At 44.0% G+C, this 18865-nt stretch overlaps 1 protein-coding gene across 1 annotated transcript; it reads right to left on the bottom strand.

Moving 5' to 3' along the window:
* Positions 1-692: 692 nt before the first annotated feature.
* On the bottom strand, positions 693-18409 carry irak3 (interleukin-1 receptor-associated kinase 3; the record flags this gene model as incomplete). Its single annotated transcript, NM_001281404.1, is given in 12 exon segments — positions 693-760; positions 3578-3745; positions 3876-3938; positions 4172-4367; positions 6101-6219; positions 6917-7031; positions 8209-8273; positions 8474-8625; positions 10837-10898; positions 10901-10940; positions 14818-15000; positions 18307-18409. Coding segments are annotated over 12 exon segments (1334 nt in total), but the record flags the coding sequence as incomplete, so codon positions are not given.
* Between the last annotated feature and the right edge of the window lie 456 nt (positions 18410-18865).

The raw sequence follows: 18865 nt of genomic DNA, 5'->3' as shown, positions 1-18865 counted from the left end.
AGGTAGTTACAGTCTATAGGTAGTTACAGTCTATAGGTAGTTAGTCTATAGGTAGTTAGTCTATAGGTAGTTAGTCTATAGGGAGTTATAGTCTATAGGGAGTTATAGTCTATAGGTAGTTATAGTCTATAGGTAGTTACAGTCTATAGGTAGTTATAGTCTATAGGTAGTTATAGTCTATAGGTAGTTATAGTCTATAGGTAGTTAGTCTATAGGTAGGGCCTTGGGCTTAAACCTGGTTAGGTAAGGTGGTGAGGTATAACTCCTGGTCCCAAACATAATACTTGCCTTGAGGGAGGTCTGAGGGGCAGGGAGTAAACCCATTGGCTCTACAGTCTTCACAGCCCAGTCCATTCACCTCAGCTGAACAGCTACATTGGACTGGCCAGCTACCGTAAAGATCCACTGGCTCTCCATTGGTCTGTAGGCTCTGGTCAGCCTCATCAGCCCCTAGCCCTGCTCTTTTCCCAGCCCCCTCCTGTGACAGGTGGCTGCTCCGCTCCCCACTGCCCAGATAGGTGACCTCTGACTGGCTACACTCACAGGGCCCTCCCTGAGCTGGAGCTGGCTGTGGGTTCTCAACAGGATAACTGTGCAGCTCATCATCCTCCACAGGCACACTGGGGCTGGGGTTGGAGCTGGGGCCCTGTCCCATCTGGGCAGGAGAGGCAGGGGGAGCTGGGGCCTCGTCGGTCAGCGTGTGGGGCTGGTCTTCAGGTGGGCACGGCAGGGGAAGCAGCTGGCTCAATACCTGTAACACCTGGAACAGGTAGGTTGGGGGAGATCACCCATTTCATTACTGTAAAAGACAATGTGCTATCAATGATTTACCTGTAAATAAAAGCAGTAATCGAGTATGACTCATAAAGTCAATATTTACTAAGTCCACAAATGTCGAGAGGCTGTAAATGACTTCAGTTCTCATTTGTCTAGTCAGCCCCTCACCTAGCTACAGTATTCACCTAGCTACAGTATTCACCTAGCTACAGTATTCACCTAGCTACGGTATTCACCTAGCTACAATATTCACCTAGCTACAGTATTCACCTAGCTACAGTATTCACCTAGCTACAGTATTCACCTAGCTACAGTATTCACCAAGCTACGATATTCACCTAGCTACAGTATTCACCTAGCTACAATATTCACCTAGCTACAGTATTCACCTAGCTACAGTATTCACCTAGCTACAGTATTCACCTAGCTACAGTATTCACCTAGCTACAGTATTCACCAAGCTACGATATTCACCTAGCTACAGTATTCACCTAGCTACAGTATTCACCAAGCTACAGTATTCACCTAGCTACGGTATTCACCTAGCTATGGTATTCACATAGCTACAGTATTCACCAAGCTACGATATTCACCTAGCTACAGTATTCACCTAGCTACAGTATTCACCTAGCTACGGTATTCACCTAGCTACAGTATTCACCTAGCTACAGTATTCACCTAGCTTCAGTATTCACCTAGCTACAGTATTCACCTAGCTACGGTATTCACCTAGCTATGGTATTCACCTAGCTACGGTATTCACCTAGCTACAGTATTCACCTAGCTACAGTATTCACCTAGCTACAGTATTCACCTAGCTTCAGTATTCACGTAGCTACAGTATTCACCTAGCTACAGTATTCACCTAGCTACGGTATTCACCTAGCTATGGTATTCACCTAGCTACAATATTCACCTAGCTACGGTATTCACCTAGCTACGGTATTCACCTAGCTACGGTATTCACCTAGCTACAGTATTCACCTAGCTACGGTATTCACCTAGCTACAGTATTCACCTAGCTACGGTATTCACCTAGCTACGGTATTCACCTAGCTACGGTATTCACCTAGCTACGGTATTCACCTAGCTACGGTATTCACCTAGCTACAGTATTCACCTAGCTACGGTATTCACCTAGCTACAGTATTCAGTCCAGACCTAAGAGAACTCTAGTTCTAACGATGCTTTCAGGGAAACAAAGAGTTACTTTGGAGGTGACTACAACTACTTGAAAACAGATCCTCAAAAAATGACTACTTTAAAATAACTATTTGAATACAGATCTCAGGAAGTGACTACATTTCGGAAGTGTTCTTGTTTGAAACACACACTACACCATCTTTAAAGGGATACTTTACTCAGAATATAAACAAACATTACTTTCCACCTACCTTGGCTGTGGTTGATTCGAGAAGGCAGTTTTGGTATATTTCGCTTGCTTTCGACACTTAATAGCCATATTTTGTTACTGTTAGCATTCTAAGTAACGTTGAGCATTAAACTGTTCTTGTGCTGGAGTAAAACAACTGTAATTACCTTGTATTAGCATTTTGTTACATAATAATTTGGTAATTGCATAGCTATTAATTTATTTTACCAGGTAGGTTGACTGAGAACACATTCTCATGTACAGCAACAACCTGGGGTTATAGTTACAGGGGAGAGGAGCCATGTGCCATGTGATCTTTACTGACCTCAGAGAGTCAGGACACCTTTAATGTCCCATCCGAAAGACAGCACCCTACACAGGGCAGTGTCCCCAATCACCGCCCTGGGGCATTGGGATATTTTTTTAGACCAGAGGAAAGAGTGCCTCTTACTGGCCCTCCAACACCACTTCCAGCAGCATCTGGTCTCCCATGCAGGGACTGACCAGGACCAACCCTGCTTAGCTTCAGAAGCAAGCCAGCAGTGGTATGCAGGGTGGTATGCTGGGTGCTATGCAGGGTGGTATGCAGGGTGATATGCTGGGTGGTATGCAGGGTGACATGCAGGGTGATATGCTGGGTGGTGTGCAGGGTGGTATGCAGGGTGGTATGCAGGGTGGTATGCAGGGTGGTATGCAGGGTGGTATGCAGGGTGGTATGCAGGGTGGTATGTAGGGTGATATGCTGGGTGGTATGCTGGGTGGTATGCAGGGTGGTATGCAGGGTGATATGCTGGGTGGTATGCAGGGTGGTATGCAGGGTGGTATGCAGGGTGGTATGCAGGGTGGTATGCAGGTTGGTATGCAGGTTGGTATGCAGGGTGGTATGCAGGGTGGTATACTGGGTGGTATGCAGGGTGGTATACAGGGTGGTATGCAGGGTGGTATGTAGGGTGATATAATGGGTGGTATGCAGGGTGGTATGCTGGGTGGTATGCAGGGTGGTATGCAGGGTGGTATGCAGGGTGATTTGCAGGGTGGTATGCAGGGTGGTATGCTGGGTGGTATGCAGGGTGGGATGCAGGGTGGTACAGTCTATAGGTAGTTAGTCTATAGGTAGTTACAGTCTATAGGTAGTTAGTCTATAACTCTACCTAAACTATCTTCGACTAGCTCAAACTCTACCTAAACTATCTTCGACTAGCTCAAACTCAACCTAAACTATCTTCGACTAGCTCAAACTCTACCTAAACTATCTTCGACTAGCTCAAACTCTACCTAAACTATCTTCGACCAAACAGTCCTACCTTGAACCTTGACTCTAAAAGTCAGGTTCATGTCCCTATTCTCACATTTACCCAACTCAGTAAAGTAGAATTGAAATGAAGTGAATTGAACTGGATTGCATTGAACTGTATTGAGTCGACTCACATTCTCCATGGTGGGTCTGTTGCGTGGTCGTGTAGAGGTGCAGTCCAGGGCTAGACGCAACAAGGTAAAGGACATAGAGTGGGGACAAAGACCAGCTCTCGGGTCCAGATACTGAAGACAGGAGTCTACACTGCCAGTGTCCTCCACCTCTCCACGTAGGACGTTTCTCTGGACGGGAGGCAGGGAGGATGAACCAGAGCACATGTATCCAGCAACACAGCATTATTTCATGTGTTTAGCAAGCATTTCAATACAATGTGCAATTTCCGTAAGTAACAAAATGTCATTCTAGTCTTACCAGCAGGGTGTGTTTAGGAGTCTCCTCTCTAGCTTTCCGTCCCGTTATAATTTCCATTATAACCTAAAGAACAAATAGCTTCGTATTAACAGGTTCTGGTCATGGACATCCAAGCCATTCCCAAACAGCTATGTTCTGGCATTCAGATCAGTTTATCTAGTATTAGTCGCAAGTAGCTGACAAAGACCACGTCTGTTGAAAGAGGATTGTTGTGTCACGCGCTCCCTAACTCACCACTCCCAAGCTGAACACGTCTGTTGAAAGAGGATTGTTGTGTCACGCGCTCCCTAACTCACCACTCCCAAGCTGAACACGTCCAGACTGACGGACAGCTTTCCGTCTCGTATGTATTCCTCCGGCAGGTAGCCCAGGGTTCCGAAGGTCGTATCCAAGGTAACGGTGCAGCTCTGACTGACGGAGTGGGGTCTGAGACGGGCCGTCCCAAAATCAGACAGCTTGGGCTGCAGCCGCTCGTCCAGCAGGATGTTAGAACTACACAGAGAGAATACGCTTTGGAACTCAGGTGTGACAGGGAGTCAGTGAAGAACAAATTCTTATTTACTATGACGGCCTAGGAACAGTGGGTTAACTGGTCTAGGAACAGTGGGTTAACTGGTCTAGGAACAGTGGGTTAACTGGTCTAGGAACAGTGGGTTAACTGGTCTAGGAACAGTGGGTTAACTGCCTTGTTCAGGGGCAGAACGACAGATTTTTTTACCTTGTTAGCTCAGGGATTTGATCTTGCAACCTTCCGGTTACTAGTCCAATGCACTAACCACAAGGCTCTCCTGCCACTAACCACTAGGCTAGGGGGTGAAAGGGGGTGAGGTGAGTGACTAGACTAGGGGTTTGAGCCGGTACCTTGTGATGTTATAGACTAGGGGTTTGAGCCGGTACCTTGTGATGTTATAGACTAGAGGTTTGAGCCGGTACCTTGTGATGTTATAGACTAGAGGTTTGAGCCGGTACTTTGTGATGTTATAGACCAGGGGTTTGAGCCGGTACCTTGTGATGTTATAGACTAGAGGTTTGAGCCGGTACCTTGTGATGTTATAGACTAGAGGTTTGAGCCGGTACCTTGTGATGTTATAGACTAGGGGTTTGAGCCGGTACCTTGTGATGTTATATTTTTATTTTATTTTTTATTTTACCTTTATTTAACCAGGCAAGTCAGTTAAGAACAAATTCTTATTTTCAATGACGGCCTGGGAACAGTGGGTTAACTGCCTGTTCAGGGGCAGAACGACAGATTTGTACCTTGTCAGCTCGGGGGTTTGAACTCGCAACCTTCCGGTTACTAGTCCAACGCTCTAACCACTAGGCTACCCTGCCTAGACTAGACTAGAGGTTTGAGCCGGTACCTTGTGATGTTATAGACTAGGGGTTTGAGTCGGTACCTTGTGATGTTATAGACTAGAGGTTTGAGCCGGTACCTTGTGATGTTATAGACTAGGGGTTTGAGCCGGTACCTTGTGATGTTATAGACTAGAGGTTTGAGCCGGTACCTTGTGATGTTATAGACTAGAGGTTTGAGCCGCTACCTTGTGATGTTATAGACTAGGGGTTTGAGCCGGTACCTTGTGATGTTATAGACTAGGGGTTTGAGCCGGTACCTTGTGATGTTATAGACTAGGGGTTTGAGCCGGTACCTTGTGATGTTATAGACTAGAGGTTTGAGCCGGTACCTTGTGATGTTATAGACTAGGGGTTTGAGCCGGTACCTTGTGATGTTATAGACTAGAGGTTTGAGCTGGTACCTTGTGATGTTATAGACTAGGGGTTTGAGCCGGTACCTTGTGATGTTATAGACTAGAGGTTTGAGCCGGTACCTTGTGATGTTATAGACTAGAGGTTTGAGCCGGTACCTTGTGATGTTATAGACTAGAGGTTTGAGCCGGTACCTTGTGATGTTATAGACTAGGGGTTTGAGCCGGTACCTTGTGATGTTATAGACTAGAGGTTTGAGCCGGTACCTTGTGATGTTATAGACTAGGGGTTTGAGCCAGTACCTTGTGATGTTATAGACTAGAGGTTTGAGCCGCTACCTTGTGATGTTATAGACTAGGGGTTTGAGCCGGTACCTTGTGATGTTATAGACTAGGGGTTTGAGCCGGTACCTTGTGATGTTATAGACTAGGGGTTTGAGCCTGTACCTTGTGATGTTATAGACTAGAGGTTTGAGCCGGTACCTTGTGATGTTATAGACTACAGGTTTGAGCCGGTACCTTGTGATGTTACCACAGACCACAGTGCAGGGCTGGGCCATGTGTAGGTGATGTACAGCCTTAGCCGTCCCCTTGATGATGTCCAGGCGCTCCTGCCATGAGAGAGGAGGCACTGCGTTCTACAGAGAGATGCAGGAAGGGAAACCTGTTAGCATTTAAACACCAATACACCTACTACTATACAGTCTGTCCACCGCAGAGACAGATACGCTGATATGTTCGGCATTGAAATAGAATAGAATAGTAGTTTAGTAGAATTAAATGGAAGATTATTGTCCATCGGAGGACGGAAATTTGCCTTTACAGTAACACAACCTACAACTAGAATAGGTAACACAACCTACAACTAGAATAGGTAACACAACCTACAACTAGAATAGGTAACACAACCTACAACTAGAATAGGCAACACAACCTACAACTAGAATAGGTAGCACAACCTACAACTAGAATAGGTAACACAACCTACAACTAGAATAGGTGTATTTGTTGAAGAAAATGTGTGAGCTTGTGCATAGTGGTGTCTCAACTGAAGAGGTAGATCTCACCTGGTCATGCAGTCTGTGGAACAGAGATCCGTTGGGAAGGTAAGGGGTATAGAATAGAATATCTCACCTGGTCATGCAGTCTGTGGAACAGTGATCCGTTGGGAAGGTAAGGGGTAGAGAATAGAATATCTCACCTGGTCATGCAGTCTGTGGAACAGAGATCCGTTGGGAAGGTAAGGGGTATAGAATAGAATATCTCACCTGGTCATGCAGACTGTGGAACAGTGATCCGTTGGGAAGGTAAGGGGTATAGAATAGAATATCTCACCTGGTCATGCAGTCTGTGGAACAGAGATCCGTTGGGAAGGTAAGGGTATACCAGCCAGTAACGATCCCCATCAGAGTAACAACCCAACAGCTCTAAGATGTTAGGATGCTGGTAGCTGAAAGATAAACAGGCAGATTTGATGATTAGTAACAGGCAGATATTTACCTTTATTAATGGAGTAGGTAGACATACAGAAACCATCTAAAATGGAGGATTAATGGAGTAGGTAGACATAGAGAAACCATCTAAAATGGAGGATTACTGGAGTAGTTAGACATACAGAAACCATCTAAAATGGAGGATTAATGGAGTAGGTAGACATAGAGAAACCATCTAAAATGGAGGATTAATGGAGTAGTTAGACATACAGAAACCATCTAAAATGGAGGATTAATGGAGTAGTTAGACATACAGAAACCATCTAAAATGGAGGATTAATGGAGTAGGTAGACATAGAGAAACCATCTAAAATGGAGGATTAATGGAGTAGGTAGACATACAGAAACCATCTAAAATGGAGGATTAATGGAGTAGTTAGACATACAGAAACCATCTAAAATGGAGGATTAATGGAGTAGGTAGACATACAGAAACCATCTCAAATGGAGGATTAATGGAGTAGTTAGACATACAGAAACCATCTAAAATGGAGGATTAATGGAGTAGTTAGACATACAGAAACCATCTAAAATGGAGGATTAATGGAGTAGTTAGACATACAGAAACCATCTAAAATGGAGGATTACTGGAGTAGTTAGACATACAGAAACCATCTAAAATGGAGGATTAATGGAGTAGTTAGACATACAGAAACCATCTAAAATGGAGGATTAATGGAGTAGTTAGACATACAGAAGCCATCTTAAATGGAGGATTACTGGAGTAGGTAGACATACAGAAACCATCTAAAATGGAGGATTAATGGAGTAGGTAGACATACAGAAACCATCTAAAATGGAGGATTAATGGAGTAGTTAGACATACAGAAACCATCTAAAATTGAGGATTACTGGAGTAGTTAGACATACAGAAACCATCTAAAATGGAGGATTAATGGAGTAGGTAGACATACAGAAACCATCTAAAATGGAGGGTTACTGGAGTAGTTAGACATACAGAAACCATCTAAAATGGAGGATTAATGGAGTAGTTAGACGTACAGAAACCGTCTAAAATGTAGGATTAATGGAGTAGTTAGACATACAGAAACCATCTAAAATGGAGGATTAATGGAGTAGTTAGACATACAGAAACCATCTAAAATGGAGGATTAATGGAGTAGTTAGACATACAGATGATGAACTTCCATCTCTCTCCTGAATAGATCCCACAACTTCCTCCATGAGGCTTTCTGCACCTGTACAGACCAACGAAGAAGACCAACAAACACTTGAACTGTGTTGCGTATGTCCCCAGTCCTTTTGAAGCACATGACCAAATAAATGTCTCTCTAGTTGAATAATGACCTGTATTATATTTAATCTCCATCAAGCCAGGGTCATTTTGAAAAGATGACTTTTATAAATGGAGTACTGTATGGAGTAGGAGTGTCAGTACCTGCTTGAAGAGCTTGACAGCGAAGGTTTCATTTCCCTTCACCACTCTGTAGACAGCAGAGAAGCTGCCCTCAGAGATCTTCATGTCCTGGTGAAAATGTCTAGTTCCCTCTATGACGTCTGAGTAGGTGATCACAAGCCTGTGGTTTCTACCTAGCAACAAAGTGAAAACACTAAGCCTGTGGTTTCTACTGAGCAACAGAGTGAAAACACTACGCCTGTGGTTTCTACCTAGCAACAGAGTGAAAACACTAAGCCTGTGGTTTCTACTGAGCAACAGAGTGAAAACACTACGCCTGTGGTTTCTACTGAGCAACAGAGTGAAAACACTAAGCCTGTGGTTTCTACTGAGCAACAGAGTGAAAACACTACGCCTGTGGTTTATACTGAGCAACAGAGTGAAAACACTACGCCTGTGGTTTATACTGAGCAACAGAGTGGAAACACTACGCCTGTGGTTTCTACCTAGCAACAGAGTGAAAACACTACGCCTGTGGTTTCTACTGAGCAACAGAGTGAAAACACTAAGCCTGTGGTTTCTACTGAGCAACAGAGTGAAAACACTAAGCCTGTGGTTTCTACTGAGCAACAGAGTGAAAACACTAAGCCTGTGGTTTCTACCTAGCAACAGAGTGAAAACACTAAGCCTGTGGTTTCTACTGAGCAACAGAGTGAAAACACTAAGCCTGTGGTTTCTACTGAGCAACAGAGTGAAAACACTAAGCCTGTGGTTTCTACTGAGCAACAGAGTGAAAACACTAAGCCTGTGGTTTCTACTGAGCAACAGAGTGAAAACACTACGCCTGTGGTTTCTACTGAGCAACAGAGTGAAAACACTACGCCTGTGGTTTCTACTGAGCAACAGAGTGAAAACACTACGCCTGTGGTTTCTACTGAGCAACAGAGTGAAAACACTACGCCTGTGGTTTCTACTGAGCAACAGAGTGAAAACACTGAGCCTGTGGTTTCTACTGAGCAACAGAGTGAAAACACTGAGCCTGTGGTTTCTACTGAGCAACAGAGTGAAAACACTACGCCTGTGGTTTATACTGAGCAACAGAGTGGAAACACTACGCCTGTGGTTTCTACCTAGCAACAGAGTGAAAACACTACGCCTGTGGTTTCTACTGAGCAACAGAGTGAAAACACTAAGCCTGTGGTTTCTACTGAGCAACAGAGTGAAAACACTAAGCCTGTGGTTTCTACTGAGCAACAGAGTGAAAACACTACGCCTGTGGTTTCTACTGAGCAACAGAGTGAAAACACTAAGCCTGTGGTTTCTACTGAGCAACAGAGTGAAAACACTACGCCTGTGGTTTCTACCTAGCAACAGAGTGAAAACACTACGCCTGTGGTTTCTACAAGGTGAGAATATTTAGAACATACGCAGAGTAACGAGGAACAACCTCAGCATTCTCACTAGTACTTTGACACACAATGAGTCGTATGGCTGCATCCCAAACAGCACCCTATTCCCTACGTAGTGGACTACTTTTGACCCATGGGCACTATTTAGGGAATATAGGGTGCCCATTTGGGTTGCACCCTATGAAACCGGTCGTCAATGAAACCACAAAATAAAAAGAGAAGTGAAATAGGGAATTGAATACCTCTCAGAAGCTTACTCTCATAGGATGTTTCATAGGATAATGCCCTCAATATTATTTATGGGTCTGTTGTAACTAGGGACCATCTCAACACAACCGTCTGTTGTAACTAGGGACCATCTCAACACATCAGTCTGTTGTAACTAGGGACCATCTGAACACATCAGTCTGTTGTGGACCAGAGGTGTGATGTTTTGACATAAGAACGTGTGATAGTAGTACCAACATAGCACGATGAATACCATTCCTACTGAAACAATCTAATGTACTCAGTAATCTAATGTACTCAGTAATCTAATGTACTCAGTAATCTAATGTACTCAGCAATCTAATGTACTCAGCAATCTAATGTACTCAGTAATCTAATGTACTCAGTAATCTAATGTACTCAGTAATCTAATGTACTCAGTAATCTAATGTACTCAGCAATCTAATGTACTCAGTAATCTAATGTACTCAGTAATCTAATGTATCTCAGTAATCTAATGTACTCAGTAATCTAATGTACTCAGTAATCTAATGTACTCAGTAATCTAATGTATCTCATTAGGAATATTAAAAGGTGGACAGAAAAATCACAAGACAGAAAAACGGTAGAAAAAAATGTCAAATTAAAAGAATATTAACATTGTCACATACATCGGATAGGTGCAGTCTAATGTATTGTTTTACAAGGCGAAATAGGGTTAAGTGCCTTGCTCAAGGGCACACGGGCAGTTTTTCACATTGTCGGCTCAGCAGCCTTTCAGTTATGTACCTTCACTTGACACGTGATAATTAGACTGGTTCCAACCAGGTCGGGTCGACTCGCTGGCAGGTGGGGGTGACTAAGAAAACAGGACGTGGTGACGAAAACACACACAACACGGAACATACAACAGACAACAGTTAGTACAGTGTAACTAAGGATGAATTACAGGGTGACACATGGACTAGCCTACGTAGACAACAGTTAGTACAGTGTAACTAAGGATGAATTACAGGGTGACACATGGACTAGCCTACATAGACAACAGTTATTACAGGGTGACACAAGGACTAGCCTACGTAGACAACAGTTAGTACAGTGTAACTAAGGATGAATTACAGGGAGACACATGGACTAGCCTACGTAGACAACAGTTAGTACAGTGTAACTAAGGATGAATTACAGGGTGACACATGGACTAGCCTACATAGACAACAGTTACTACAGGGTGACACATGGACTAGCCTACATAGACAACAGTTACTACAGGGTGACACATGGACTAGCCTACGTAGACAACAGTTAGTACAGTGTAACTAAGGATGAATTACAGGGTGACACATGGACTAGCCTACATAGACAACAGTTATTACAGTGTGACACATGGACTAGCCTACATAGACAACAGTTATTACAGGGTGACACATGGACTAGCCTACATAGACAACAGTTATTACAGGGTGACACATGGACTAGCTTACGTAGACAGCAGTTATTACAGGGTGACACATGGACTAGCCTACATAGACAACAGTTATTACAGGGTGACACATGGACTAGCCTACATAGACAACATTTATTACAGGGCGACACATGGACTAGCCTACATAGACAAGTTATTACAGGGTGACACAAGGACTAGCCTACATAGACAAGTTATTACAGGGTGACACATGGACTAGCCTACATAGACAACACTTACTACAGGGTGACACATGGACTAGCCTACATAGACAACAGTTATTACAGGGCGACACATGGACTAGCCTACATAGACAAGTTATTACAGGGTGACACATGGACTAGTCTACATAGACAAGTTATTACAGGGTGACACAAGGACTAGTCTACATAGACAAGTTATTACAGGGTGACACAAGGACTAGCCTACATAGACAACTTATTACAGGGTGACACATGGACTAGCCTACATAGACAACAGTTATTACAGGTCACCCTGAATTACAGGGTGACACATGGACTAGCCTACATAGACAACAGTTATTACAGGGTGACACATGGACTAGTCTACATAGACAAGTTATTACAGGGTGACACAAGGACTAGTCTACATAGACAAGTTATTACAGGGTGACACAAGGACTAGCCTACATAGACAAGTTATTACAGGGTGACACAAGGACTAGCCTACATAGACAAGTTATTACAGGGTGACACATGGACTAGCCTACATAGACAACAGTTATTACAGGTCACCCTGAATTACAGGGTGACACATGGACTAGCCTGCATAGACAACAGTTACTACAGGGTGACACATGGACTAGCCTACATAGACAACAGTTATTACAGTGTGACACATGGACTAGCCTACATAGACAACAGTTACTACAGGGTTACACATGGACTAGCCTACATAGACAACAGTTATTACAGTGTGACACATGGACTAGCCTACATAGACAACAGTTACTACAGGGTTACACATGGACTAGCCTACATAGACAACAGTTATTACAGGGTGACACATGGACTAGCCTACATAGACAACACTTACTACAGGGTTGCACATGGACTAGCCAACATAGACAACAGTTATTACAGGGCGACACATGGACTAGCCTACATAGACAAGTTATTACAGGGTGACACATGGACTAGTCTACATAGACAAGTTATTACAGGGTGATAACAGTTATGGATCATAACATTATAAGTTGATCATGACTAGTAGCTACCGTGGGTAACTGAGGAGGGGAGGGGTTTGATTAATAGACATATCATGACATAACTAGTAGCCTACCGTGGGTAACTGAGGAGGGGAGGGGTTTGATTAATAGATACATCATGACATGACTAGTAGCCTACCGCGGGTGACTGAGGAGGGGAGGGGTTTGATTAATAGATACATCAGGACATAACTAGTAGCCTACCGTGGGTGACTGAGGAGGGGAGGGGTTTGATTAATAGATACATCAGGACATAACTAGTAGCCTACCGCGGGTGAATGAGGAGGGGAGGGGTTTGATTAATAGATACATCAGGACATAACTAGTAGCCTACCGTGGGTAACTGAGGAGGGGAGGGGTTTGATTAATAGATACATCATGACATGACTAGTAGCCTACCGTGGGTAACTGAGGAGGGGAGGGGTTTGATTAATAGATACATCAGGACATAACTAGTAGCCTACCGTGGGTAACTGAGGAGGGGAGGGGTTTGATTAATAGATACATCAGGACATAACTAGTAGCCTAGCGCGGGTGACTGAGGAGGGGAGGGGTTTGATTAATAGATACATCAGGACATAACTAGTAGCCTACCGCGGGTAACTGAGGAGGGGAGGGGTTTGATTAATAGACATATCATTACATAACTAGTAGCCTACCGTGGGTAACTGAGGAGGGGAGGGGTTTGATTAATAGATACATCAGGACATAACTAGTAGCCTACCGTGGGTAACTGAGGAGGGGAGGGGTTTGATTAATAGATACATCAGGACATAACTAGTAGCCTACCGCGGGTGACTGAGGAGGGGAGGGGTTTGATTAATAGATACATCAGGACATAACTAGTAGCCTACCGTGGGTGACTGAGGAGGGGAGGGGTTTGATTAATAGATACATCAGGACATAACTAGTAGCCTACCGTGGGTAACTGAGGAGGGGAGGGGTTTGATTAATAGATACATCAGGACATAACTAGTAGCTACCGTGGGTAACTGAGGAGGGGAGGGGTTTGATGAATAGATAAATCAGGACATAACTAGTAGCCTACCGTGGGTGACTGAGGAGGGGAGGGGTTTGATTAATAGATACATCAGGACATAACTAGTAGTCTACCGTGGGTAACTGAGGAGGGGAGGGGTTTGATTAATAGATACATCAGGACATAACTAGTAGCCTACCGTGGGTGACTGAGGAGGGGAGGGGTTTGATTAATAGATACATCAGGACATAACTAGTAGCCTACCGTGGGTAACTGAGGAGGGGAGGGGTTTGATTAATAGATACATCAGGACATAACTAGTAGCCTACCGTGGGTGACTGAGGAGGGGAGGGGTTTGATTAATAGATACATCAGGACATAACTAGTAGCCTACCGTGGGTGACTGAGGAGGGGAGGGGTTTGATTAATAGATACATCAGGACATAACTAGTAGCCTACCGTGGGTAACTGAGGAGGGGATGGGTTTGATTAATAGATACATCAGGACATAACTAGTAGCCTACCGTGGGTGACTGAGGAGGGGAGGGGTTTGATTAATAGATACATCAGGACATAACTAGTAGCCTACCGTGGGTAACTGAGGAGGGGAGGGGTTTGATTAATAGATACATCAGGACATAACTAGTAGCCTACCGTGGGTAACTGAGGAGGGGAGGGGTTTGATTAATAGATACATCAGGACATAACTAGTAGCCTACCGTGGGTAACTGAGGAGGGGAGGGGTTATCCCTGCTGCTCTTTGATGGTCCACTGTTGGGGAAGGAATACTGTGTTTCTGAAAGGACAACATTTCATTGTTTTATTGACCACTAATAACATTTCTCTACATTATCAACCATTAGTGTAGCAGGACACTGAAAATGTTCAGTCTGTCTGATTGCTAAATGTTTTGTTGACAGTGTTGAGTGCTTGCACACGAATAGAGGAAGTTTACGCAACAATGACATTACAGAAGTGAAACCAAAGGGTATTTGCTTCAGTGAAAAACAAGCTACAGTTCTGGAAGTCGTAACGTGTGGATTACTATAGGAAACGGACACAAACTGCAGTGTGGTATAGGTCTATTAATAGTCGCCTTACCTTGAGGACTAAAGAGCTGCAGAGCTCTGTAGTGACACATATCCTCCAACACCTTCACAAGGTCCCCAACAGTTTTGTTCTGTTGCGCCCACGCCCAGATGAGTTCTCGCGTGGGGCTCTTGCCTATCGCCTCCAGCCTCTCGGTGCGTCGCACCTCCGTCCAACTTGGCACGATACGCGACGCTGAAGGGGGATCGATAAAGGAGAGAAATAAGCGCGTTAACAACAGGGAACACGTTCTTATAGTGCGTGGGCGTATTGGCCGTCTGGCAATTCTGGCAAATGCCAGAAGGGCCGGACCATCTTTTAACAGGGTGGGCTGGTCGAAATTGATCCCAAAATATATATATATATATATATATATATATATATATATATATAAAAAATGTTTTTTTAAAAATGTCACGGCTGGTGACTTTTGCTCAATGTCTCTGTTGTTATAATAATCTATACTGAGCATTTGGCTGACCAGTGAGCAAAAGGCTCCCCTACCAAGATGGGTCAGGACAGTTTTCTGATTGGCTGAGCTGAGGTGGAGCAAATTCACATTCAAAGTCAAACGCAGATCATCGAAGAGAGTGAGACCCGCTCTCTGTCAGTCACTTATCAGTGAGACCCGCTCTCTGTCAGTCACTTATCAGTGAGACCCACTCTCTGTCAGTCACTTATCAGTGAGACCCGCTCTCTGTCAGTCACTTATCAGTGAGACCCGTTCTCTGTCAGTCACTTATCAGTGAGACCCGCTCTCTGTCAGTCACTTATCAGTGAGACCCGCTCTCTGTCAGTCACTTATCAGTGAGACCCGCTCTCTGTCAGTCACTTATCAGTGAGACCTACTCTCTGTCAGTCACTTATCAGTGAGACCCGTTCTCTGTCAGTCACTTATCAGTGAGACCCGCTCTCTGTCAGTCACTTATCAGTGAGACCCGCTCTCTGTCAGTCACTTATCAGTGAGACCTACTCTCTGTCAGTCACTTATCAGTGAGACCTGCTCTCCCTGTAGTGACTAGGGAGTCCGGTGTCGGATTCCATTTAACTGTAGCGACTAGGGACTCCGGTGTCGGATTCCATTTAACTGTAGTGACTAGGGAGTCCGGTGTCAGATTCCATTTAACTGTAGTGACTAGGGACTCCGGTGTCGGATTCCATTTAACTGTAGTGACTAGGGAGTCCGGTGTCGGATTCCATTTAACTGTAGTGACTAGGGAGTCCGGTGTCGGATTCCATTTAACTGTAGTGACTAGGGACTCCGGTGTCAGATTCCATTTAACTGTAGTGACTAGGGACTCCGGTGTCGGATTCCATTTAACTGTAGTGACTAGGGACTCCGGTGTCAGATTCCATTTAACTATAGTGACTAGGGAGTCCGGTGTCGGATTCCATTTAACTGTAGTGACTAGGGACTCCGGTGTCAGATTCCATTTAACTGTAGTGACTAGGGACTCCGGTGTCAGATTCCATTTAACTATAGTGACTAGGGACTCCGGTGTCGGATTCCATTTAACTGTAGTGACTAGGGACTCCGGTGTCAGATTCCATTTAACTGTAGTGACTAGGGAGTCCGGTGTCGGATTCCATTTAACTGTAGTGACTAGGGACTCCGGTGTCAGATTCCATTTAACTGTAGTGACTAGGGAGTCCAGTGTCGGATTCCATTTAACTGTAGTGACTAGGGAGTCCGGTGTCAGATTCCATTTAACTGTAGTGACTAGGGAGTCCGGTGTCAGATTCCATTTAACTGTAGTGACTAGGGACTCCGGTGTCAGATTCCATTTAACTGTAGTGACTAGGGAGTCCGGTGTCGGATTCCATTTAACTGTAGTGACTAGGGACTCCGGTGTCGGATTCCATTTAACTGTAGTGACTAGGGACTCCGGTGTCGGATTCCATTTAACTGTAGTGACTAGGGAGTCCGGTGTCAGATTCCATTTAACTGTAGTGACTAGGGACTCCGGTGTCAGATTCCATTTAACTGTAGTGACTAGGGACTCCGGTGTCAGATTCCATTTAACTGTAGTGACTAGGGAGTCCGGTGTCAGATTCCATTTAACTGTAGTGACTAGGGACTCCGGTGTCAGATTCCATTTAACTGTAGTGACTAGGGAGTCCGGTGTCAGATTCCATTTAACTGTAGTGACTAGGGACTCCGGTGTCAGATTCCATTTAACTGTAGTGACTAGGGAGTCCGGTGTCAGATTCCATTTAACAGTAGTGACTAGGGACTCCGGTGTCAGATTCCATTTAACTGTAGTGACTAGGGACTCCGGTGTCAGATTCCATTTAACTGTAGTGACTAGGGACTCCGGTGTCGGATTCCATTTAACTGTAGTGACTAGGGACTCCGGTGTCAGATTCCATTTAACTGTAGCGACTAGGGACTCCGGTGTCGGATTCCATTTAACTGTAGTGACTAGGGACTCCGGTGTCAGATTCCATTTAACTGTAGTGACTAGGGACTCCGGTGTCAGATTCCATTGCACATCCACCGTCATTGGAGGCTGGAAAGTCCAGTCTGAAATGTAATTTGCCTCAACGGGAGGGCCCGTCACTGCTTGTCTCAAACGAAGCACACCGCTGGAAATCTGTCCACATCCACAGAAACTAGTCCCATCTTTCTGTGACAAACACAGATGGTTTTATATTGAATTAAATAGAATAAAAAAAAACAGTAATTATTTGTTTTCTCATGATTTGTTTTTTCACTCACTCACTCACTCACTCACTTTTACCCGTGACATAGTTTTCAAAGTAGCCCAGTTTGGCAGGAAAACTACAAACATGACAACTGACTCAGTGACTGTGCAGGCTCGCGGAAGCCAATGTAGAGTGAGGTTAAATGCAGGTTAAAAACATGATCCACATCTATACCATGGTAACAATGATGCAGTACCATGGTAATAGTTAAGGACACTGACAGTACAATGGTAGTACCATCAAACTTCAGGGCTAAAACCACAGTACTTTTCCATGATACAGACTATATCATGGTATTAATGAAAGTACCACAGTAGTACCATGCTATTCATGAAAGTAACATAGTAGTACCATGGTATTAATGAAAGTACCCCAGTAGTACCATGGTATTAATGAAAGTACCACAGTAGTACCATGGTATAAGTGAAAGTAGCATAGTAGTATCATGGTATTAATGAAAGTAGCATAGTAGTATCATAGTAGTATCATGCCCTCGAAAAGGGGTTATGGAGCAGTGATGATGTGAGTTGCTGTAGCTAAAATACCAGCGCTACTGTACATTTCTGACCCAGTCTGCCGATGTTATAGTGACATTATACTATCTGCTATACACTAACAGCGTTACATAGTGCGGTGGGGGAAAAAACGTAATGTTTATTTATCACAGAAGAGATCGTTAACGTGTAATCTACACAACCTGTACCACAGTGTACACAACACTTCCGTTTAGGTAAACCCGTAATCATTCGGTTTTAAACCGCGCACAGAAAGTAACACTTTGTTCACATTACTCACCGAGCCCGCGCCATCCGAGGCTGTCATCACCGCTGTCGATTATCTTACAAAACTTCTCCATCAAAACTGGGGGGACATCATACAGGTACATAGACGAGTCCATCTCAACTGCGACTGAGCTGGAACCTTATTATCGTCAAGAATCTAACCTATGTGAAGCTAGCCACAATACAGATCAGCCACGATAGTTGAATTTGCGGTTTCACTTTCAAAATAAAAGTTCCTTATTGAACGCGATTCTAATGGTTACAAATAGGTTGAATCATGACATATTTTGACTAGATAAATGCTAAACAAGGTTGGAATGTTGTTATATAAAAATAAATAAAAAGAATAAATACTGAATTAATTAGAAAATCAGTTGAAATAGCACTGTTAGATGTATTAGACCTCAGAATTGCATTGGGGGCATACTCATATTTTTCACTGCTCAGCCTTAGCTATGTATTGTGAATAGATTAAAAGAGGTATCAGTCTACTCCGGGACACCCACAGAACACAACTATGAAGAGTTTCCACCAATATCAGTGTTGTAGCTCTTATTGCGGTGTGGGGATTT

Source organism: Oncorhynchus mykiss, chromosome 15 (assembly GCF_057628025.1).
Source record: "Oncorhynchus mykiss isolate SJ-2025 chromosome 15, ASM5762802v1, whole genome shotgun sequence".
In the NCBI taxonomy this organism is placed as follows: Eukaryota; Metazoa; Chordata; class Actinopteri; order Salmoniformes; family Salmonidae; genus Oncorhynchus; species Oncorhynchus mykiss.
Note: the sequence above shows the minus strand (reverse complement) of the source record. Positions and strands in the feature narration are given on the sequence as shown.